Source organism: Sus scrofa, chromosome 2 (genome assembly GCF_000003025.6).
Source record: "Sus scrofa isolate TJ Tabasco breed Duroc chromosome 2, Sscrofa11.1, whole genome shotgun sequence".
Classification (NCBI taxonomy): domain Eukaryota; kingdom Metazoa; phylum Chordata; class Mammalia; order Artiodactyla; family Suidae; genus Sus; species Sus scrofa.
Genome location: NC_010444.4, coordinates 14,417,158 through 14,441,243, shown reverse-complemented (window position 1 = coordinate 14,441,243; position 24,086 = coordinate 14,417,158). Strand labels below are relative to the sequence as shown.

Here is a 24,086-nt window from a genome sequence, read left to right as displayed (position 1 = left end):
AACAGAGATAAATACTTTGTTTGATAAAGAGTTCAAAGAAATTGTAGTAAGAATGGTAATTGCACTTGGGAAAAGAATAGATGAACTTACAGAATGAGAGAAAATCTTTGCATATGATGCAACTGACAAGGGATCAATTTTCAAAATGTACAAACAGCTTGTACAGCTCAAAATCAAAAAACAAACAAACCAACCCAACCAAAAAATTGTCAGAAGATCTAAGTAGATATATCTTCAAAAAGACATACAGATGGCCAAAAGGCACATGAAAAAGTACTCAACATCACTCATGTTAAGACAAATGAAAATCAAAACTTCCACCTGTCAGAATAGCTATTATCAAAAAGTCTACAAATAATAAATGTTGGAGAGGGTGTGGAGAAAAGGGAATCCTCTTGCACAGTTGGTGGGAATGTAAATTGGTACATCCTCTATGGAAAACAGTGTGGAGGTTCCTTTAAAAACTAAAAATAGAGCTATCATATGATCCAGCCATCTCTTGCCTCAGCATCTATCCAGAGAAAATCATAACTGAAAAAGACTCATGCACTCCAGTGTTCATTGCAGCATTATTTACAATAGCCAAGACATGGAAACAACCTAAATGTCCAGCAACAGATGAATGGATATAGAAGATGTGGTATATATATACATAATGGAATATTACTCAGCCATAAAATAAATAAAATTATGCCATTTACAGAAATATGGATGGACCTAGAAGTTATCATACTAAGTGAAGTAAGTCAGATAAAGAAAAGTATCATGATGTCACTTATATGGAGTCTAATGAGATGATTCAAATGAACTTATTTACAAAACAGAGGAAGAAACACAGACATAGAAAACAAAGTTATGTTTACCAAAGAGGAAAGGTTGGGGAGGGGGGGATAAATTAAAAATTTGGGAGTACACAATCCCACTCTTGAGCATATATCCAGACAAAACTCTACGTAAAAGAGGCACATCAGCCACATGTTCATTGCAGCACTATTCACAATAGCCAGGACATGGAAACAACCCAAATGTCCATAAACAGATGATTGCATTCGGAAGAGGTGGTATATATACACAATGGAATACTACTCAGCCATAAAAAAGAATGACATAATGCCCTTTGCAGCAACATGGATGGAACTAGAGAATCTCATCCTGAGTGAAATGAGCCAGAAAGACAAAGGCAAATACCATATGATATCACTTATAACTGGAATCTAATATCCAGCACAAATGAACATCTCCTCAGAAAAGAAAATCATGGACTTGGAGAAGAGACTTGTGGCTGCCTGATGGGAGGGGGAGGGGGTGGGAGGGATCGGGAGCTTGGGCTTATCAGACACAACTTAGAATAGATTTACAATTAGATCCTGCTGAGTAGCACTGAGAACTTTGTCTAGATAGCCATGTTGCAACAGAACAAAGGGTGGGGAAAAAATGTAATTGTAATGTATACATGTAAGGATAACTTGATCCCCTTGTTGTACCGTGGGAAAAAAAAATTTGGGAGTAACATACAGACGCTGTTGTATATAAAATAGATAAAAATAGGGACCATGGGGAGTTCCCGTCGTGGCGCAGTGGTTAACGAATCCAACTAGGAACCATGAGGTTTCGGGTTCGATCCCTGCCCTATGCTCAGTGGGTTAACGATCCGGCGTTGCCGTGAGCTGTGGTGTAGGTTGCAGACGCGGCTCGGATCCCGCGTTGCTGTGGCTCTGGCGTAGGCCGGTGGCTCCAGCTCCGATTCAACCCCTAGCCTGGGAACCTCCATATGCCACGGGAGCGGCCCAAGAAATAGCAACAACAACAACAAAAAAGACAAAAGACAAAAAAAAAAAAAAAAAAAAAAATAGGGACCATGGGAAACTCTACCCATGTGATACCTCTGTGATAACCTTAACAGGAAAAGAATCTGAAAAAGAATGGCTATGTATATATGTATAACTTAATCACTTTGTCATACGGCAGAAATATCACAACATTATAGATCAACTGTATTTCAATATAACTTTAAAAAATGGGAAAAAAAGACTCATTACATGCAGTACTCTATGGAAAAGATTGTCGGCACTATGAAAGAGAATCCCAATGGAGGAAACACCATGAAAGTTGAAGGATTATACCAATGAAGGTGCCGTCATTGTTACAGAAGAAACTGTGAAAGCCATCAGCCATGAAACAATAAATTCCTGCTGAAGAAAACTGTGTCCAGGAGTTCCTGCTGTGGTGCAGCAGAAATGTATCTGACTAGGAACCATGAGGTTGTGGGTTTGATTCCTGGCCTTGCTCAGTGGGTTAAGGATCTGGTGTTGCCATGAGCTGTGATGTAGGTCACATGCCGCTCAGATCCTGTGTTGCTGTGGTGTAGGCTGGTGGCTACAGCTCTGGTTGGACCCCTAGCCTGGGAGCCTCCATATGCTGTGAGTGAGGCCCTAAACAGCAAAAAAAAAAAAAAAAAAAAAAAGAAAAAAAAAAGAACAGAAAAATGTGTCCCGATGTTGCTCATGACGTCACAAGATTTACATCAGAGCCAATCAAGAAAATCATGGAAGAGATTGTGGATACAGAAAAAAAAAAAAAAGTGGGCGGGGATAAGGGCTTCAAGATATGGATCTTGGAGAAATTCAAGAGCTTATAGATAGTAATTCTCACCAGAGGAATTAACAAAAGATAACTTGATGGAAATGAGTGCTTCCAAACCAGTGCCAGACGATGAGGAAGAAGACGTAGAAGAAACAGGGCCAGAAAACAAATTGACATTAGACAGACTGGCAGGAGGGTTCTGGTTATTCAGGACTGCTTTTGACGTCTTTTTTGTCATGGACCCTTCTATGATATGGGCACAGAAACTAAAGCAATCAGCAAAAGAAGGATTAGTACCATATAGAATCTTTTTTTTTTTTGTCTTTTTGCTATTTCTTTGGGCCGCTCCTGCGGCATATGGAGGTTCCCAGGCTAGGGGTCCAATCGGAGCTGTAGCAACCAGCCTATGCCAGAGCCACAGCAACGTGGGATCCGAGCTGTGGCTGCGACCTACACCACAGCTCACGGCAACACTGGATCGTTAACCCACTGAGCAAGGGCAGGGACCGAACCCTCAGCCTCATGGTTCCTAGTCGGATTCGTTAATCACTGCGCCATGACGGGAACTCCTAGAATCATTTTTTAGAGAAATGAAAAAGCAAAAAGTTGGACAGAAATGATGATGTATTTCTGTAAAGTAAGAGCAAGTGTGCCTGCCTCTCCTGCCTCCACTTCCACCTTCTCCTCTGCCACCTCTGAGACAGCAAGACCAACCCCTCCACCTCCTCAGCCTACTCAACGTGAAGACCTTTATGTGATCCACTTCCACTTAGTGAAGAGTAAATAATCAGCATGCCATGCGGTTAATAAACGTATCTGTGGTGTGTGTATATGGTGTCTGTGTGTGAAAATCCGTTAAGGCTGTGGAAGGACCGTATGAAACTTCTTACGTCGTTGTCAGCATGGCCTGATTGTTCATCATGTAGAACATCACATGCAAGACTTGTACTGAAGTGAGTGGCCTCTTACACAGGCACAAGGCAAAGGACATCAATATAAAATTAATAATGTGTGGAGTTCCCGTTGTGGCGCAGTGGTTAACGAATCTGACTAGGAACCACGAGTTGCAGGTTCGATCCCTGGCCTCGTTAGTGGGTTAAGGATCTGGCGTTGCTGTGAGCTGTGGTGAAGGTTGCAGACGCAGCTCAGATCCCGAGTTGCTGTGGCTCTGGTGTAGGCCGGTGGCTACAGCTCTGATTGGACCCCTAGCCTGGGAACATCCATATGCCATGGGAGCGGCCCAAGAAATGGCAAAAAGACCAAAAAAAAAAAAAGTGTTAGTTTTCTTACAGTTTTATTACTTTGCTTTCAGAGGATTATATGACTCTGCAATATGCCTCTCTCGCAATTGGAAAAACTGCATAGGAGCCTATCTGTGTAGGTAGATTAAACAAAGTAACAATGTTTCCAGCACTACATTATGGCTATGACTGTAATACTGTATGCCATAAAAATTTTATTTTGTTTTTTATGTTTTTGTTTTTGTCTTTTTAGGGCTGCACCCGCAGCATGTGGAGGTTCCCAGGCTAGGGATCTAATTGGAGCTATAGCTGCTGGCCTATGCCAGAGCCATAGCAATGGCAGATCCAAACGTCATCTGCAACCTATACCACAGCTCAACGGCAATGCCGGATCCTTAACCCACTGATCGAGGCCAGGGATCAAACCCAAAACGTCATGGTTCCTAACCAGATTCATTTCTGCTGCGCCACGAAGGGAACTCCGCCATAAAAATTTTATAACAACTTATTCATTCGTATATAAACTAGGCTACCAGGAAGCAATTGATTACACTGGGGTACCATAAAGCAGTCATACTGCTGCTGCTTCTTTATCCATGCATGAATCACTATACCTATAATGATCAATTTCTTTTTCATATTCTCTTTTTACTTTTGATGTCTAGTGTTGGTATTACATATAACATCTATAGTGCTGTGTATCATATTAGGCCATCCTGATGTAGATGTTGACAGATTCATCTTATAAACAGATGACACCAACTTACAATATTGATGAAGACAACACAGGACTTTAAATGTATTTTCTCTTCCACGATTTCCTTCATAACATTTTCTTTTCTCTAGCGTACTTTGTTGCAAGAATACAGTACACAATACATCTAACATTCAAGATATAAGGTTAACTGACTGTTTATGTTCTTGGCAGAACTTCCAGTCAACACTAGGCCATTAGCAGTTAAATTTGGGAGAGTCGAAAATGATACTCAGGTTTTTGACTGAGCAAGGGATCAGTGCTGCAACTCCTGTGTTGTTCAAGGGTCAACTGTATTTTGTTTATGTATATTTAAAAACATTTGGTCCAGAACTAACCACAGTGGAGTGCCCCTTCCTTTCTCTCAATGTTTGCTTGTAGCAGGGTTGGGCTTTAGGATGCAGGCTGTGATAGGAGCCTCTTACTCATGTGTATCTTTGGTTTCCACTCTGAGAGCTGTAGAAAGAATGCCATCAGTGAACTTGGTCATTGGATTCTGCATGGTCAGTTAAGATCTGCTTCTACTAAACTGTTGAAATTCTCAGGATTTACCTCATCTACTGCAGGATGAGACGTGGTGGGTCTATTGAGGGATAATTAATCACTTTGTCCTGGTCTCACTGGAAGAAACGCAGGAATCAAAGGAAAGCATTTTCTCCATTGTTTTAAGAGGCAGAGTTTGTGAAATTTAAAAACACCATCTTGATCCACCGAAGTTGTAACCATCTAACTGTATCACTTAGCACTGGGGACCACATGGTTAGTTTGGTTCTCAACTGTTAATTTTGTCACGACATAAAATAAAAACCCATGAAAATGTATTTTTTTTAGGCAACAGATAATGCTACAAAAAGTTTATACAGTGCAGCAAATGGATCACTTTCTTTTTAGATTTTTCAAACGTGCCACATAGCACTTTTACTTTCATCTTACTTGATAGAAGTTAGTCACAAGATTACCTTTAAACTGTAGAGAAGACTCGAAACCAGAACATTTTATTTGATATGGAATTATGTTCTGCTAAAAATCAGGATGCTGCCCTGTTCCTAAAGAGGAAAGGGGTGATGGATGTAAGGATTGGCAAATAGCCTCAGGCAGTCGATTATGCTCTATTACCCATGTAATTGGTTTATAAGCATGATTTCTATTGCTTGGTTATATCATGACATCAAATTGTGGCATAATTTACTAATCATCCACCCATTTCAGGGCTATCAGGTTCTTTTAAGAATTCATTCAATGACCTAAAGAGCAAATACTATGTTCCAGGCATTGATGGGGAGACAGAGGCACCAGGAGACAAAGTGAAGTATTCCTGAATCCACAAATGTTGGAATTGGCAGGAACGATGGATATAGTCTAGCCCAACTCTGTCCTTTTATGTGGAAGTGGAAACAGGAGAAAGTAAGAAGTAGATAGGTGAAATGACATGGCTTGAGTTAATCAATTACTGAACCTGAATCAATTACTGCATCAATTACTGAACTCTGTCGCCCTGGCTCCCTGTCCAGCCTTACTTTTTCCTTCTCTCTTCATTCTCCTTTTCATTCTCAGGAGTACACTCTAAGAACAAATTTTCCTTCATCTTACTTTCAAGTTTCTTCCCTTATCACCTCATTATTGGGTGCAAAAACTTTATAGAAATCTCACTAAACTAATTCTGAATATTTCCCCAAGTTATAGTTTATGTAGCAAACTTTCACCTGAGAGAAAAGGAATTCCATGGGGAAGTTGTTTCTTCGATCACAGTGTGTCACTCAATTTATATTAAACTGCCCAGGGATCCAAGCCTTTAATCACAACCCTTGAACTTTCAGTAGGTAGGTAGGTAGGTTTTTCTACAGGAAAAAACAGCATCTCAAAATCTCTGGGGTTGCTGCTTCCTGGGCTTGTGTGTATTTCTTATGTGTTATAAACCCAGATGTCCACCCAGGTCCAGACTATTTTGTATTTTCCTTTTTCTTGTGATTCATCTTAGCTATCATCTATTTTATTTTCTGAACTTCCCAGGAGCATTGGTGATTTTTTTCTTGGGGACAAGATCTGATTATTGAGTCACTGTAGCAGCAACCAGCTAGTACCATCAGAAGGTAGTCTAGTTTTGTTGAAAGAGCAGATTGCAAAGTGAGTAACCTGTCTTGTACCTAGTGTGTGGCTTGGGATCCAGTAAACATTGCTCAGCCTCTGTCATCTCATCTATAACAGAAGAGGATGGAGTGAAATTTCTCTAAATCTTTTCAACTTCACTCTCAGGGTGGCTTAGCTGAGTGTGACCTAGACTTTGCTCATTTGGGGGACTTTCAGTGAAAAAATCAGCTGCATGTGTATTAGCCAAAATGCTTTTCTTGTCAGGGACTAGTATTCCTAGAGAGGAATCCAGTGCTCCATCCCATCCCATTTTCTCCAGACCAGATCGTCTCGTTGCGTAATGATTGACTCCGGAGGAGTGGCTAACTTCATGCTGAATTGGAGGTACTTGAATGCATTTGATATCCATCTGGTACAGTTCCTTGTTCTAAGGCGGATGAACCCCACTAGATTTTCTGAGCTAAGGTAGGTGACAGGACTGGAAGTATGGTGCATGGTTTCTAAGCTACAGTAGGAAGTTGGGCAAGTCAGTTCTTTTCTTTCAGCCACAAGTGTTCCTTTGAACAGGCAGTTAGTTTTGAAGATTGTTTTTTGGGGGTGGGGAGAGGGAACAGGGCAATGAATTCATTCATTAGCCTTTACTGTAAGCTATATGTAACATAATGTTTGGTGATTTTAAATCCTTTACACTTTTGTGATTCTGTGAAGTACTCTATGGGATTACCAAGTGGGAGCATGTGATTGCAGTGAAGGTGCCTTTACTTTCCTCTGAGATCAGTACACTGGCACACGAAGCTCTCTCTGGCCATCATCTGCTGTCTAGTATTATGTTCTGGTCCAGAGTCCCACAGGTTACTTGATGTAGGGACTACATGCACGAAGGCTGATTTAGGCTTTCTACATGCTGATCATATTCTGCCCCGGCTGCCCATGCTTCTTGGTGAGGCAGTATTGTGGGGAGTGAGGAGGTGTTTATTACCATTTAAGTGGGAGAGACAGTGGGGATGGCTGAGGATAGGTGGCAGGGAGAGGAATAAATATAGAAAAGGCAGAGATGACAGACAAGGAAAAGGTGGTTTTTGCAAAAGAAAGATAGTCAGTTATTCTGCCTCCTTTGGATAAAGCCCGGAAAAACCCTGTGTCATTCTCCTCTCTGAGTGATCTCTTAGATTGGACCTATTATATTTTCCTTAATTTCAGGAATGGATAAAAATAGATTGAGTTCATGCCTGGATAATAGGTAGATATCTTTGTTGATAAATAAATATATCTGTGACTTATGTCGAAAGGGCATATTTAATTTTAATTCTTCCCCTATGCATTACCTTGAAACGTATAGAGTGTTGTTTAAAGAGTACAGGATCTGTGGTTAGGTTGCTTATATTGAAATGTTGAGTCCACTGCTGTGTAACATTCAACTAGTTAATTCACTTGTCTGTTTCTGTTTCCTCATATGTATTAAAAAAGTGGTGATTATAATAGTACCTATATCACAGGTTTGTTGTGAGAATTAAGTGAATTAATATAAATGGAGCAAATGATAAGTAGTGTTGCAATGCTAGCTATAATTATCAACCAAAACCACAGTAGTAACACAGACTTAAGAATATTAAGCAGATACATGGAATTCCTGTCGTGGCTCAGTGGTTAACGAATCCGACTAGGAACCATGAGGTTGCGGGTTCAATCCCTGGCATTGTTCAGTGGGTTAAGAATCTGGCATTGCTGTGAGCTGTGGTGAAGGTCACAGATGTGGCTCGGATCTGGCATTGCTGTAGCTCTGGTGTAGGCTGGCGGCTACAGCTCCGATTAGACCCCTAGCCTGGGAATCTCCATATGCTGCGGGAGCAGCCCTAGAAAAGGCAAAAAGACAAAAAAACCCCAAAAAACAAAAAACAAATAAAAAAAAAGAATATTAAGCAGATACAGAAGGCATAACTTTTTCAGACTTCAGGCAATATTACAAAGCCGCAATAATAAAGGCAGTGTGGTAGTGGTACCAAAAAAGACATATAGACCAATGGAACAGAATAGAGAACCCAGAAATAAACCCAGACACCTATGGTTAATTAATCTCCAACAAAGGAGGCAAGAATATTAAATGGGAAAAGGCAGTCTTTTCAGCAACTGGTGCTAGTAAAATAGGATAGCCGCACGTAAATCAATGAAACTGGAACACACTCTCACTCAATGCACAAAAATAAACTCAAACTGGCTTAAAGACTTAAATGTAAAACAAGACACTATCAAATGCCTAGAATAGATCATATACAAAACATTCTCTGACATCAACCTTACAAATGTTTTCTTAGGTCAGTCTCCCAAGGCAGCAGAAATAAAAGCAAAAATACACCAAAGGGACCTAATCAAAATCACAGACTTTTGCACAGCAAAGGAAACCATAAAAAAAAAAAACAAAACCCAAAACCCAAAAACCAAAAAAACCAAAAAGACAACCTATGCAATGGGAGAAAAGGGTTTCAAATGGTGCAACTGACAAAGGTTTAATCTCTAAGATATACATCTTATATATCCCAACAGTGAAAAAACCAACAACCCAATTGAAAAAGAGGCAAAAGATCTGAATAGACATTTTTCCAAAGAAGATAATACAGATGGCCAACAAGCACATGAAAAAATGCTTGACATAAGTGATTATTAGAGAAATGCAAATCACTACCATGAGGTACCACCTCACACCTGTCATAATGGCCATCATTAATAAGTCCACAAATTACAAATGCTGGAGAGGGTGTGGAGAAAAGGGAACCCTCCTACACTGTTGGTGGGAATGTCAATTGGCACAACCACTAGGGAAAACAGTATGGAAGTACCACAGAAAACTAAATATAGAACTACCATATGACCTGGCAATCCCATTCTTGGGCATATATCTGGACAAAACTTTCCTTGAAAAAGACACATGCACCACTATGCTCATTGCAGCACTATTCACAATAGCCAAGACATGGAAACAACCTAAATGTCATTGACAGATGAATGGATTAGGAAGATGTGGTATATATACACAATGAATCCTATTCAGCCATAAAAAAGAACAAAACAATGCTATTTGCAGCAACATGGGTAGAACTAGAGAGTGTCATACTAAGTGAAGTAAGTCAGAAAGAGAAAGGCATATACCATATAATATCACCTATATCTGGAATCTAATATACAGCACAAATAAACTTTTCCACAGAAAAGAAACTCATGGACTTGGAGAATAGACTTGTGGTTGTCAAGGGGGGGGCGCGGATTGGGAACTTGGGGTTAATAGATGCAAACAATTGCCTTTGGAATGGATAAGGAATGAGATCCTGCTGTATAGCACTGGGAACTGTGTTTAGTCACTTATGATGGAGCATGATGGAGGATAACATGAGAAAAAGAATGTATATATGGATGTGTGACTGGGTCACTTTGCTGTACAGTAGAAAATTGACAACACTGTAAACCAAATATAATGGAAAAATAAAAATCATTATTAAAAAAATATTAAGCAGATAATTTTTGGATGTATATGATTGTCTGTATAGACCCAGAAGCTCCAGTGATAAAATGATCTGTTCATCACACTAAAAGAAGTGTGATAAAGTACTGTAGGAGTACAAAGGAGATAATATATTATTTCTATAGTCGCGAGGTTCTTCATTGTCATTTCTAAAGAAGGAATACTAAATATAAAGATGAAAGAAAGGAACTTTATGTTAAGAAATAGCTATGTAATTTTCATTAGGGTAATGAAAAAAAAAGTGTGCAAAGATAGGCAGCAGCCAGTTCAAGAAGGACCTGGAATCCATAATGAGAATATTATATTTTATGTTGTGGGCAATGGGGAGGTGTTGCTAGATTTTTAGGTAGAGAAGTAACATGATGAGATTTACATTTAAGAACAATCACCAAAGTATTTTAAATGCTCAGAGAAGACACAGATGATAGGAATATTAAATGTAAGCTTCATTGAATAAAAAGGGTTGGGTTGGAAGGAGAGTAGAATTGGAAGAGAAAAAGAGAAGTATTTCTGGTGAAAGGAAGCTCTGTGGTAGGAATGACCAGGAGGGGTTTTGTGGGAGGGAGAGAGAACCCTGAGGTGAACAAAGCTGAGTTGAGATTTAAGGGGTAAGAAGGTGATAGCTGAGGTGGCTCAGTCTGTGAAAGCCTTTAAAAGCAAATCAGGGGAGTTTAGGCTTTCCCCATTTATTCTCAAGCAGTGGAGGATCTGAAGAAAGAGGGTCTAGGAAACCTCATCTGGAGGCTGAGAGGTTTTGGTAATTTAGGCATCAGGTGACTGCAGGTAAGAAGGGGGTATCAGGAAGACTGGAGAAAAGACAGCACTCAGGAGAGGTGTTTAAAGATAAGCTTAATGGTGATGGCTGGGTATGGGAATGAAAGGGTGGTGGGGATCAAATATAACATCACAGCTAGGAACCTGGGCATCTTGGAGGCTAATGGTGTCTTTAAAGTTCTTTCAGGGAGTGCCCGTCGTGGCACAGTGGAAATGAATCTGACTAGGAACCATAAGGTTGCGGGTTCGATCCCTGGCCTCATTCAATGGGTTAAGGATCTGGCTTTGTAGTGAGCTGGGGTGTAGGTTGCAGATGCGGCTTGGATCCTGCATTGCTGTGGCTGTGGTGCAGGCCGGCAGTTGTAGCTCTGACTTGACCCCTAGCCTGGGAACCTCCATAGTCCACGGGTATGGCCCTAAAAAGCAAAAAAAAAAAAAAAAAAAAAAAAAAAAAAGAAAAAAAGAAAAGAAAAAAAATCATGTTTGCCTGCATGTTTTCTGTTATTTTCCAAGGTGGGAGATGGTGCCAGATATTTTCAATGATTTTGGGTGACTGCTGCCAACATCACTGCCTCTTCTGAAAAGCACCCCACGCTATGATGCATTTAGCAATATTGCTTGTGTTTGGCATGGATATCAGTGGAATTTCTCTGCCGTACCTACCTTTCTGGAACTTTAGCTCTTGGGTAGATGGTTTCTTTGTTTTGTTGAATGGCAGAACCCACTTTTTTCATGAAAAGGGCAATTCCTATTCTTTTTACTTTATTTCCAAGAAATTATATTACTCTTGATTCTCATTCAGGCAGATGGATAATCCTACTCCACCTTTGATGGGTATTTAGGTTGGTATAGCATTTTTTCTTCTTTTTTAAATTGAAGTATAGTTGATTTACAATGTTATGCCAAATTTTGCTGTACAACAAAGTGACCCAGTCATACATACGTGCATTTTTTTTTCTTACATTATCTCCCATCATGGTCTATTCCAAGAGACTGGATGTAGTTTCCTCGGCTACGTAGCAGAACCTCATTGCTTATCCATTCTAAATGCAATAGTTTGCATCTACTAATCCCAAACTCCCAGTCCATCCAACTTCTGGCGCCCCTTGACAAACACAAGTCTGTCCTTCCTGTCTGTGTGTCTGTTTCTGTTTTGTGTATAGGCTCATTTGTGCGATATTTTAGAGTGCACATATTAGTGGTATCATATGGTGTTTGTCTTTCACTTTCAGATGTGATCCTAGGTAAGTAAACAATTCTCTGAACCTTAATTTTCTAATATAGACATGGTTGTTAGATTGCTAATATTTAATGCTGAATGAATTCATATTGGCTAAGTGAATGATATCATGATTAGTATATTATGAAGTTGTTCACACTGTCTAACATGCTATATATGAAGTGAATTAGTTACAGTCAGTGTTTTATTGCAGGTTTCTTATTACCTCCTGTCAAGCACACCTGAATGGATTCCATGGCAACTACAAATAATGTGACCGAGTTGATTTTCACTGGTCTTTTCCAGGATCCAGAGGTGCAGAGGGTGTGCTTTGCAGTGTTTCTTCCTGTGTACCTGGCCACAGTGGTGGGCAATGGCCTCATTGTTCTGACGGTCAAAGTCAGTCAGAGTCTGCATTCCCCCATGTACTTCTTCCTGAGTTACCTGTCCCTGGTGGAGATCAGCTACTCCTCTACTGTTGCCCCCAAGTTCATCGCAGACTTGCTTTCCAAGGTTAAGACCATCTCCCTGGAGGGCTGTGTGGCTCAGATATTCTTCTTTCACTTCTTTGGAGTTGCCGAGACATTCCTGCTCACAGTAATGGCCTATGACCGCTATGTGGCCATCTGCAAACCCCTGCACTACACAGTCATCATGAGCCGGGCTGTGTGTCACCGTCTGGTGGCTGGTTCCTGGCTGGGGGGCTTTTTTCACTCCATGGTTCAGATTATTGTCACTCTCCAGTTATCCTTCTGTGGTCCCAATGTGATTGACCACTACTTCTGTGACCTCCACCCCTTATTCAAGCTCGCCTGCACTGACACCTCTGTGGAGGGGCTTGTTGTGTTGGCCAACAGTGGATTAATCTCTTTCCTTTCCTTCCTCATCTTGGTGTCCTCCTATATCGTCATCCTGGTCAACTTGAGGAACCATTCTGCAGAGGGAAGGCGCAAAGCCCTCTCCACCTGTGCCTCTCACATCACGGTGGTCGTGTTGTTCTTTGGACCTGCCATCTTCCTCTACATGCGGCCCCCCTCCACCTTCACTGAGGACAAACAGGTGGCCATGTTCTACTCGGTGGTCACCCCCATGATGAACCCCATCATCTACACACTCAGAAATGCAGAGGTGAAAATTGCCATGAGGAGGTTGTGGGGCAGGAAAGTGAAATAAGGGGTAGGATAAAAATAGAAAACATGGAAAAAATTAGAAAGAACAAGTTGATAAAATATGCATTCTGATTTTGGTCAACTGAAAGGACTTGAGCAAAAGTTAACATTCCTGCTTTCTGTTGTATTTTAGATGACCCTCTTATATTCCATGGTATCAGTCACAGCCATACATACACACGTAGCTAGCTGTATTTTGGAGAATGTTAAAATTTGAGCTTCACTTCTCCTTTTTTTCAGTAGCCTGTCATCTGACATCCATAGACTTAAGGAAAGAATCACTTGACTGTAATCTCCACTCTATCACCTTGTACCTATGCAACCTTTGGTTCATTCACTTAATTTCTTGGTGTTAGCACGCTGCAGTATATGGAAAGATAATGGTACTTGGAGACAGAAGATTATGTTTTGCTTTGTTCTCCCTCATCAATTTGATCTTGTTGGAGTTCCCAAAAGACTTTTCAACTTCCTTTTGCTCCCCTATAGCATTAATATGGCTGAAAATCTCAAATTCTGCAGTAGCAGCTTTATTTCATGGAATTAAGGGATATGGTTATAATGGAAATAACTGGGAGGTGAAATGCAATAAATATAACCATTAAGTATTAGTCTGAATAGTTTTGTTTGTTTATTTATGTATTTATTTAAGTATTAGTCTGAATAGTTTTGTTTGTTTATTTATGTATTTATTTATTTATGGCTCCACCCTTGGCATATGCAAGTTCCCAGGCTAGGGGTGAAATCAGAGCTGCATCTGCTGGCCTACGCTACAGCCACAACAATGTGGGATCCAAGCCACACCTGTGACCTACACCACAGCTCATGGTAATGTTGGATTCCTGACCCACTGAGTGAGACCAAGTATCAAACCCACATCTGCATGGATACTAGTTGGATTTGTTTCTGCTGTGCCACAAGGGGAACACCTGAATAGTTTTATAAGATGCTTCTGATACCAGAAAGATGATACTGGAATCTTGGCTCTTGTTCACGGCAGACAAAGAGGGAACTCCAGGAACACACAGGCAGCAAGCAAGCAAAGTCTTTATTAAAGGAAAGCAAATATCTCCTAGGGCTTCTGGTAGGGTGGAGAAGAGCCCCCTTTCTCTATAGTCCTATAGGAGTTTTTATTCCTTAAAGATGGGGGGGAACCAATGTGGGGTCTGGGAAGATGTGGTTTTCTCCCATTGGCCTTGCTCAACTACCTATATCAGTCCTTGTCCAATAAGGTCTTAGGGGTGGAAACGTCCTGTAAGTCTCATGTTTCTTTGCCCTTTTCTTCCCATAAACTGAGTCACAGGGGATTAGGGATTAATGTCCATCTGGGTATAGGTGCACTTCCCATAGTAAAGAAGGCCTGTGGGGATGTTACTCCCTGGAGCCCTTAAGCCACAAATGTTAATCAATGGCCATATCAAAGGATGCATCGAAGCCCATATCCCTACATTGACTACCTGGGTTAATATTCTGCCTCATTTCCATTCCTAGACATTAGTTATCTGGGCACTGAAGTATGACGTAGCCATGTCCTAACCTAGTGCCTTTTTATGTAATGACTATGAGTTCAGAGTGATTTGCACATTTTTAAATGGTTTAAAAAGTAAAAGAAGAATAACAATTTGTGACACATGAAAGTTATATGAAATCCAAATTTGGTGTCCATAAATAAAGCTGCATTTGACTATCTCCATGTCCATTATTTTATGGGTTATCTGTGGTTGCTTTTGTACTTCAGTGGCAAAGTAGAGTAATTGCTACAGACTGTATAGTCTGCAAAACTTAACTCTTTGATATGTAACCTTTAGGTGTTCTCTTGTAGCACAGTGAGTTAAGGGTCTGGCATTGTCTTTGCAGCAGCTTGGGTAGCTGCTGTGGCATGGGTTTGATCCCTGGCCCAGAAACTTCCACATGCCAAGGGTACAGCCAAGAAGAATGTAACTCTTGGCAGAAAATGTTTGCCAACCCCTGCTTTAAGTCATAATAACAGTAGTTGCTTATTCAACAATAAATATGGAGATCAGTGTTTCCAGGGTTGTTTTGTTGGTTCTGTGATGCCAGAACACCTGGTTGGTGCCTCTTCAATTCTTTTGACTCTTCTCCTATGGCCTTATGATGTCTACAAAAGCTCTAGATGTTATATCCTTATATGAGGGAGGGAGGGGCTGTCTTTTTTTTTATTTTTATTTTCCCACTGTACAGCAAGGGGGTCAGGTTATCCTTAGATGTATACATTGCAGTTACAGTGTTTTCCCCCACCCTTTCTTCTGTTGTGACATGAGTATCTAGACATAGTTCTTAATGCTATTCAGCAGGATCTCCTTGTAGATCTATTCTAGGTTGTGTCTGATAAGCCCAAGCTCCTGATCCCTCCCACTCCCTCCCCCTCCCATCAGGCAACCACAAGTCTCTTCTCCAAGTCCATGATTTTCTTATCTGAGGAGATGTTCATTTGTGCTGGATATTAGATTCCAGTTATAAGTGATATCATATGGTATTTGCCTTTGTCTTTCTGGCTCATTTCACTCAGGATGAGATTCTCTAGTTCCATCCATGTTGCTGCAAGTGGCATGATGTCATCCTTTTTTATGGCTCAGTAGTATTCCATTGTGTATATATACCACCTCTTCCGAATCCAATCCTCTGCCGATGGACATTTGGGTTGTTTCCATGTCCTGGCTATTGTGAATAGTGCTGCAATGAACATGCGGGTGCACGTGTCTCTTTTAAGTAGAGCTTTGTCCGGATAGATGCCCAAGAGTGGGATTGCAGGGTCATATGGAAGTTCTATGTATAGATTTCTAAGGTATCTCCAAACTGTTCTCCATAGTGGCTGTACCAGTTTACATTCCCACCAGCAGTGCAGGAGGGTTCCCTTTTCTCCACAGCCCCTCCAGCACTTGTTATTTGTGGATTTATTAATGATGGCCATTCTGACTGGTGTGAGGTGGTATCTCATGGTAGTTTTGATTTGCATTTCTCTTATAATCAGCGATGTTGAGCATTTTTTCATGTGTTTGTTGGCCATCTGTATATCTTCTTTGGAGAAATGTCTATTCAGGTCTTTTGCCCATTTTTCCATTGATTGATTGGTTTTTTTGCTGTTGAGTTGTATAAGTTGCTTATATATTCTAGAGGTTAAGCCCTTGTCAGTTGCATCATTTGAAACTATTTTCTCCCATTCTGTAAGTTGCCTTTTTGTTTTCTTTTTGGTTTCCTTTGCTGTGCAAAAGCTTTTCAGTTTGATGAGGTCCCATGGGTTTCTTTTTGCTCTAATTTCAATTGCTTTGGGAGACTGACCTGAGAAAATATTCATGATGTTGATGTCAGAGAGTGTTTTGCCTATGTTTTCTTCTAGGAGTTTGATGGTGTCCTGTCATATATTGAAGTCTTTCAGCCATTTGGAGTTTATTTTTGTGCATGGTGTGAGGGTGTGTTCTAGTTTCATTGCTTTGCATGTTGCTGTCCAGGTTTCCCAGCAATGCTTGCTGAATAGACTTTCTTTTCCCCATTTTATGTTTTTGCCTCCCTTGTCAAAGATGAATTGACCATAGGTGTCAGGGTTTATTTCCGGAGTCTCTATTCTGTTCCATTGGTCTGTCTGTCTCTTTTGATACCAGTACCACCCTGTTTTGATGACTGTGGCTTTGTAGTATTTCTTGAAGTCTGGGAGAGTTATGCCTCCTGCTTGGTTTTTGTTTCTCAGGATTGCTTTGGTGATTCTGGGTCTTTTGTGGTTCCATATAAATGTTTGTGTCTTTTTATTTGGGAACTCATCTCTTGACTGGATTTTATGGTGGTGGTCATCTAACTGCTTTCCTTATATTTCCTTCTCTCCTCCCCTTGTTCTCAAGACCGCACACAGATGTTGGCAAGAGATGGCCTTTCCTTACTATCTTTGATAAAGTAATACGTAGTGGCATTGACTATCACTGTTAACCTGTTTTATCTTTCTTTGTAGGACTTACTGCTATCTGATTACATATCAAGTTTTATTTGTTAATTATATGTGACCATGTCCATATTTCCTGGTGGGTTTATGAAGGTGTAACCTCCGTGAGTCTAAGGATTTTGTTTGTTCTCTGTCAAATCCTCAGCACCTAGAACAGTGCTTGGCACATAATAGCGTTCAATCTGATTTGGTGAATAAATGGATAAATGAATGGCTGGATGTGCCAATTAAAGAATGTGGCTCACTATCCTGCTTCAGGAGGATTGAGTCCTGAGCCATAGCTGTTGTGGACCTTCAACACACCCTGAAAAGAGTTCAGGTTGGAGATCAGGAATAAAGCACCCTGTGCTCTGGGAAACTGGCAGAACAGCATTCCCGCTGGTTAGATATTTTCAGGAGAGAAAAATTGATGAACCTAATTTCTTTCAACTTCCCAGCACTAAATTATTAACCTGTGCCTTGTGACTAACAGGTACCTTCTACCCAGATGTCTGCTTGATTGCATGTAGCCCTTCTCCAAAATCACATATATACTGACGTCTTCATCCTACATCTTCATCCTACATCTACGTCTACATCCTACATCTTTGGAGCAGTTCCTTAGCGCCATCTGAGAGGTTGTCTTTCAGGCTACAGATCTCAGTAAATCCTCCAAAAAAACTGAAACTCACAGCTCTCATGTTATGTGTTTTCTTTTCAGTTGACTGTTTGATGACATCTCTTTCTAAGGAAATTCTTATTATATCCTATTATTATTATTACCACTATAATTTTCAATGGAGAGACTGAGACACAGGGAGACCAAGTGAGTTATACCTAAATCCATGAAATAACATGAATCCATGAATTGGAAAGTACAATGGAAATAGTTTAGCCCAACTTGGTCATTGCTATGGAAGTGGGAACAGGGAGAGTGAGAAGGGGAGAGGTAAAAATGACATGGTTTAAATTAGTTAATTACTAAACCAGAGCTAGTGCCTAGGTGTCCTGGTTCCCTGTCTAGTCCTTTTTCTTCTTTATATTCTCAGTAGCCCAGTCCAGAAAAAGTTTCCTTTATTTTTTCCCTTCACATTTCTCCTCTTACTGTCTCATTGTTGGATGCAAAAACCTTTTTAGAAACCTCACTACACTAATTGAAACTGATTTGTAAACTTTCCCCAAGTCATAGTTTATTTGGCAAAGTTCACCATAGAGAAAGGAAATTCCCTTGGGGAAATTGTTCCCTTGATTATATGTGTGGCTTAATTTATTTTCAGTAGTTCAAAGGATCTAAGCATTTTAGTGGATGGGTAGGTTTTCTACATGAAAAGTAGGCTCTTAAAAATCTCTGGTGTTGTTTCTTGCTGAGATTTTATTTTTTAGGTATTATAAATCCAAAGATCAAAATGGAGCCACATCTCTTGAACTTTCTTTTCTTCTTTTAAAAATTTTTTTGTAATTATAATGACTTTTATTATCTAAAAACACCCAACACATTGGTGATTTTTTTGTTGGCAAGAAGATCTGATTATCAAGTAGAGTAGCTACCACCAGTTATCATCAGAAGACAGTCTAGTGTTGTTAAAAGAGGAAAGATTTCTGAGTTCTAGCAAGTTACTAGGTGTGGCTTTGGGAAGACAATTAACCTCTTTCAGTTCTTCTCATAAAATATAATGGAGAGGGTTAGAGTAAAATGCTCTAAATTATTTTCAACACCATTCTCAGAGTGACTTAGCTTATTTTGTCCTGGATGTTGCTCACTGGAGGACTTCAGTGAAAAATCAGGTGAGTGGATAGTACTAGGCAAACTCCTTGCTTGTCAGGGACCAGGATGCCCAGAGAGGAATTCACTGCTCCATCCCATCCCATTTTCCCCAAACCAGATCATCGCCTTGAGTAATGATCGACTCCAGCAGAGTGGCCAACTTCACGCTGAACTGGGGGCATTGAGGATACTGAGATCCATCTGATCCAATTCTCTGTTCCCTGTGGCAGAACAAACCACACCAGAATTTCTGACCTGAAGGTAGGTGATAGTGAGGCAGAGTAATAATTCAGGTAGTTAGTGTAGGAACATGAGTTTCAATATATTCCCTGATTAATGTCCATGGCATAATATTTGTAAAAACTAATCAAGACAAACAGGCCTTGCTTGTTGGAAGATTAACTATTGAAAGTACATTTGTTTTACATCAAGGTGGGCATTAACCCCTGACCTATACATTTGACTATGAGCAAAAAACAAACAAACAAACAAAAAACAAAAACCCAAAAAACGTAAAGCGTGGCGACTCTAAGTCTAGGGGAAAGAAGAATAAAAGGAGCATAAAACTTATGGAACATACCCTAACTCTAAAGAAGAACTGATAGCAGGACCCCAGGTTGGTGCCCCTGTTTTAAAGAGATAAAAGCCACCATAGAACAATAGAAGGCAGGGGGACTCTTCCCTCCCCTTCCAGTGTCTGTGCTGGGAGCTATTTGCTTTTCTGTAGTGGACTTTTTGCTTGCTGTGGCTGTGGTGTAGGCTGGCAGCTCTGGCTTCAACTGGACACCTAACCTGGGAACTTCCATATGCTATAGGTATGGCCCTAAAAAGGACCAAAAAAAAAAAAAAAAAAAGTAAGGTTATCAGTTATTTTTCCTCTTTGAAAAAGTCCTGGAAAACTGAACTCTACGTGATTCCCATATATCTCTGAGAGATTTCTCAGATTGAGCCTAGAGTACTTTCCTAAATTTCAAGAATATATGAAAAACAAATTGAGTTCATGTTCAGATTAGACATATATGTTTGTGTAGGCAAATAGACAACCCCTGGAGTTTTTACGAAAGAGTGTATTTAACTTTACCCTTCACCTATGTGTATGTTCCTATGTATTGTATAGGGCGGCGATGAAAGAGCATAGGGTCTGTGGTAAAGATGCTTGGTTTGAATATCCTGGCTCCACTGTTGTGTTACCCTAGGCCCAGTAATTCACTTATTTGTACTTCTCTGTCAAGTGTATAAAAAAAGGTGGTAATAAATGCCCACATCACAGATCTGTTGTGAGATTTGAATAAATTAATGTGTATAGAGCACGTATAAAAATCTTGGACATGAAAAAGCATTTAGGAAGTGTCATTAAAGTTAAGGATGTTGAGATAGGGGCATTATTGTCTGGGTAGGCTCTATGTAATTACAAAGTTCTTCCTTATAAGGGAAACAGAGAAGCAGAAGAGTCAAAGATGTGATTATAGAATCAGAGATCGGAGTGATGTGAGGTGCTGGGCTAAGGGATGCAGGCAGCCTCTAGAAGCTGGAAAAGGTATGGAAACATTCTCCACTAGAGCATCCAGAGGGAACACAACCCATTTTAAAATTCTGACCTTAAAAACTGTAAGATAATAAATTTGTCTTATTTTAAGCAAAACAAACAAACAAACAAAAAAACTTGGCCATGGTAATTGCATCTATCATTCTGGAAAATTTTAGGTCCTGGGGAGATGGTTTCTTTCAAGATTAGCAGAACTCTTTTCTTCTTGCACAGGGCCATTTTCTTTTGATTCTGTTCCCCCAAAATTATATTGCTCTGATTCCCATTCAGGCAGACAGATAATCTTACCATAGCTTTGATGGATGTCTAAAGTTGGTATAGAGAATTTTTTCCCCCTTATAAACCCATTGTGAGAGATGCCATTTAGGCATTTAAAGAAGCTTAATATTTCTCTTCCTATAAGAATGGTGAATTAATTCATAAATAAGCTGAAGGAATAAGGCATTTGGAAAGTAGAAAATATGACCTTTGTTACTGGAAAAAGATGGTAATGGAGATTGTGGTGTGTAGTCTGCTTCAAGCAGACTTTTTAAAACTGAAGTTCAGAGTTAGGCAAAGCTTCACACCTATGGTGACATAGAACCTACTCCACTGAGTAACCTGTCTCTACCCAGGGTGGCAGATGTGGCCCCAGGACAGCATAGAAAGTCCTGCAGCATCTCATTCCAAGAAAAAGGGGAGAGGCATGGTCCATCTCTGCATTCCCAATCTCTCCTTCCAAAAGCAGTCAGCTTCCCCTGTGGCAAGGCGGTGCCAGGAGTGTTAAGATGCTGTAGCTTCTCACATGTGGAGGACGTGTCAAGAGTGTAGAAGAAAAGCAATCCCTTAGCCTCTTAACCAGGAATGTGCTAATGAAACCTTAACAACTGGCTCTCTGGAAATAAAAAGTCCAGATTTGTAACATCGGCTAATTTCCAGTGTGCAAATCTTATCATTAGAGTTGGTTTTAAGCTATCAATGTGAAATCACTGCGCATGGAGTTGAGAGACGTGTGTAAAAGGATAGAGCTAGTCTGCACTGGCTCCAATGTGGCCCAATCTCTAAGACTGTTAATACTTAACCATGTCTTCTTGGAGTGTTTATTGGAGGTTGGAAGGTGTATGTATTTGATACACACCATTGCTTTGCTCTCCAGAGTGGTTGTACTGATCTCCAGTTCTACAGCTGAATATAGACTGTTTATTTTCTCTCACAGGCATCAGCTCTCCAAGTACCAAGCTTTTACTTAGAGTTAAAAATCATCTTCCTTATGATTTATTTGACATTAGTGAGACTTAAGTCCTTCCATATGAATCTTGATCTTTTTACTTATTCTTTTATGAATCACCAGTGTATATCCTTTGTCCATTTTTGATTGGGATACCTGTGTGTTTCTTACAGATTTAGATCATTTTTATTTTGGGTGGTAAGCCTTTTCATACATATTTAAAGTATTTCCCCCATTGTGTCATTTGCTTAACGACTTTGTTTATGCTCTTTTGTTGTTGTTTAAAAGTTTTCATTTTTTGTGTAGTAAAAAATTCTAACATTTATGTCAGACTTGCGAATGCCTGTTTCCACATTATAGTCATATTTACCACCTCTGCTCTTAGTTCTTTTGATGATTTTAATTTTTAGTTCTAAATCTTTAATTTAGAATTTATTTTGATGTAACTAACTGGGCATCTTTTAAATTTTTTTAAAAGGCAAACTGTCTTAAAAATCATCTTTTGAATAAGGTCCCTTACTTCGACTTTCATATGACAAATTCCCATATTTATCTATGTTAATTTCTGAGATTTATATAACTATCTATTACTCCTGAGTCAGTATCAAACTTCTTTATTGTCACTTAACAAATCAATACCTGAAGGGCAAACCCCCCAATTAATATTCTTTTAAAATTATTTCTATGTACTTATTTATATTGATGTATAATTGTCATATAACATTGTGTAAGTTTAAAGTGTACAACTGCTGCTTTAGCACACATTTATGTGTTGCAATATATGTACTGTGGTGTCAGCTAACCCATCCCATCACGTAATTATCATTTATGTCTTGTGATGAGAACAATTGAAATCTGGTCTATAAGCAACTTGAAAGTATATAATACAGTTTTATTTATTTAGGTAGTTAGTTAGTTTTAATTTTTTGGCTGTTCTTGCAGCATGCGGAAGTTCCTGGGCCTGGTACTGAACCCAAGCCACAGCTGTGACAACACCAAAGCCCTAACCACCAAGCCACCAGGGAATTCCAGTATTTTTTAGTATAATTACTATGCTGTGCATTAGAACTTCCAGACTTATTTATCTACATGTTGCAAGTTTGTACCCTTAAATGACCGTCTCTCTGTTTTCTCCCCTCTTCCTCCCACCAAGCTCCTGGTAGCTGCCATTCTACTTTCTCTTTTCTCTTTTTGGCTTTTTTATATTTCATGCAGAATGATATCATATAGTATTTATCACAACATAGTGTCCTCAAGGCATTCTTGTTGTCACAAATGGCAGGATTTCCTTCTTTCTCACACCTGAATAATATTCAGTTGTGTATATACTTAATTATATATTAATTGCAATATAATATGCCCTTTATGCATTCATCCACTGACAGACACTTGTTTCCATATCTTGGCTACTGTGAATAATTCTGCAATAAACATGGGAGTGCAGATATCTTTTTGATATTCTGTTTCCTTTTTAGATCCTCTTCCCATTTTAAAATTGGATTGCTTATTTTGTGATTAAGTTGCATGAGCTCATTACATATTTCAGATATTAACCTTTTATCTGATATATGGTTTGCAAACATTTCCCACATGCTATAGGTTGTCTTTTCACTTTACTGTTTCTTTTCCTGCATGGAGGTTTTATAGTTTGATGGAATCCCACTTGTTGATATCTGCTTTTGTTGATTGTGCTTTTAGTGTCACATCCCAAAATTCACTGCCAAGACCAGTGTCAATGAGCTTCTCCCCTATGTTTTCCTGTGTGAGTTTTATGGAACATGGTCATATGTTTAGGTCTTTGATTTAATTTCTGAGTGGCATAAGAGAGCGGTCCAATTGCATTTTTTTTTTTTTTTTGCATGGAATTATCCTGTTTTCCCAGGACCATTTAGTGAAGAGAATATTCTTTCCTGGAGTCTTCTTGACTTCCTTGTCAAACATTAGTTGACCATATATATGAGTGTTTATTTTCAGGTTCTTCATTCCATTCCATTGGTCTAAGTGTCTACTTTTATGCCAAGCAATACCTTAGTGTTTTAATTGCAACAGCTTCGTGGTATCATTTGAAATCTGAGGATGCATCTGGCTTTGTCTGTCTTTCTCAGAATTGCTCTGGTCAGTCAGGGTCTTTTGTGGTATTATCCAAATTTTAGAATTGTTTTTTCTGTTTGTATAAAAAATGCCAATGGAATTTAAAAAATAATATATATTTTTTTTATGGCCGCACCCATGGCATATGGTTTCCCAGGCTAGGGGTCAAATTGGAGCTATAGTCGCTGGCCTATGCTACAGCCACAG

At 39.6% G+C, this 24,086-nt stretch overlaps 2 protein-coding genes across 2 annotated transcripts in view; both read left to right on the top strand.

The window, feature by feature from the left end:
- Positions 1-24,086, top strand: part of LOC100522784 (olfactory receptor 4X2-like) — a 115,676-nt gene that overhangs the window by 74,990 nt on the left and 16,600 nt on the right. The gene's annotated exons all lie outside the window — the stretch shown is intronic.
- LOC110259272 (olfactory receptor 4B1-like) lies at positions 12,206-13,951 on the top strand. The gene has a single exon (XM_021083059.1). It carries the CDS (start codon positions 12,420-12,422, stop codon positions 13,344-13,346), a length of 927 nt encoding a protein of 308 aa, XP_020938718.1. The 5' UTR covers positions 12,206-12,419; the 3' UTR covers positions 13,347-13,951.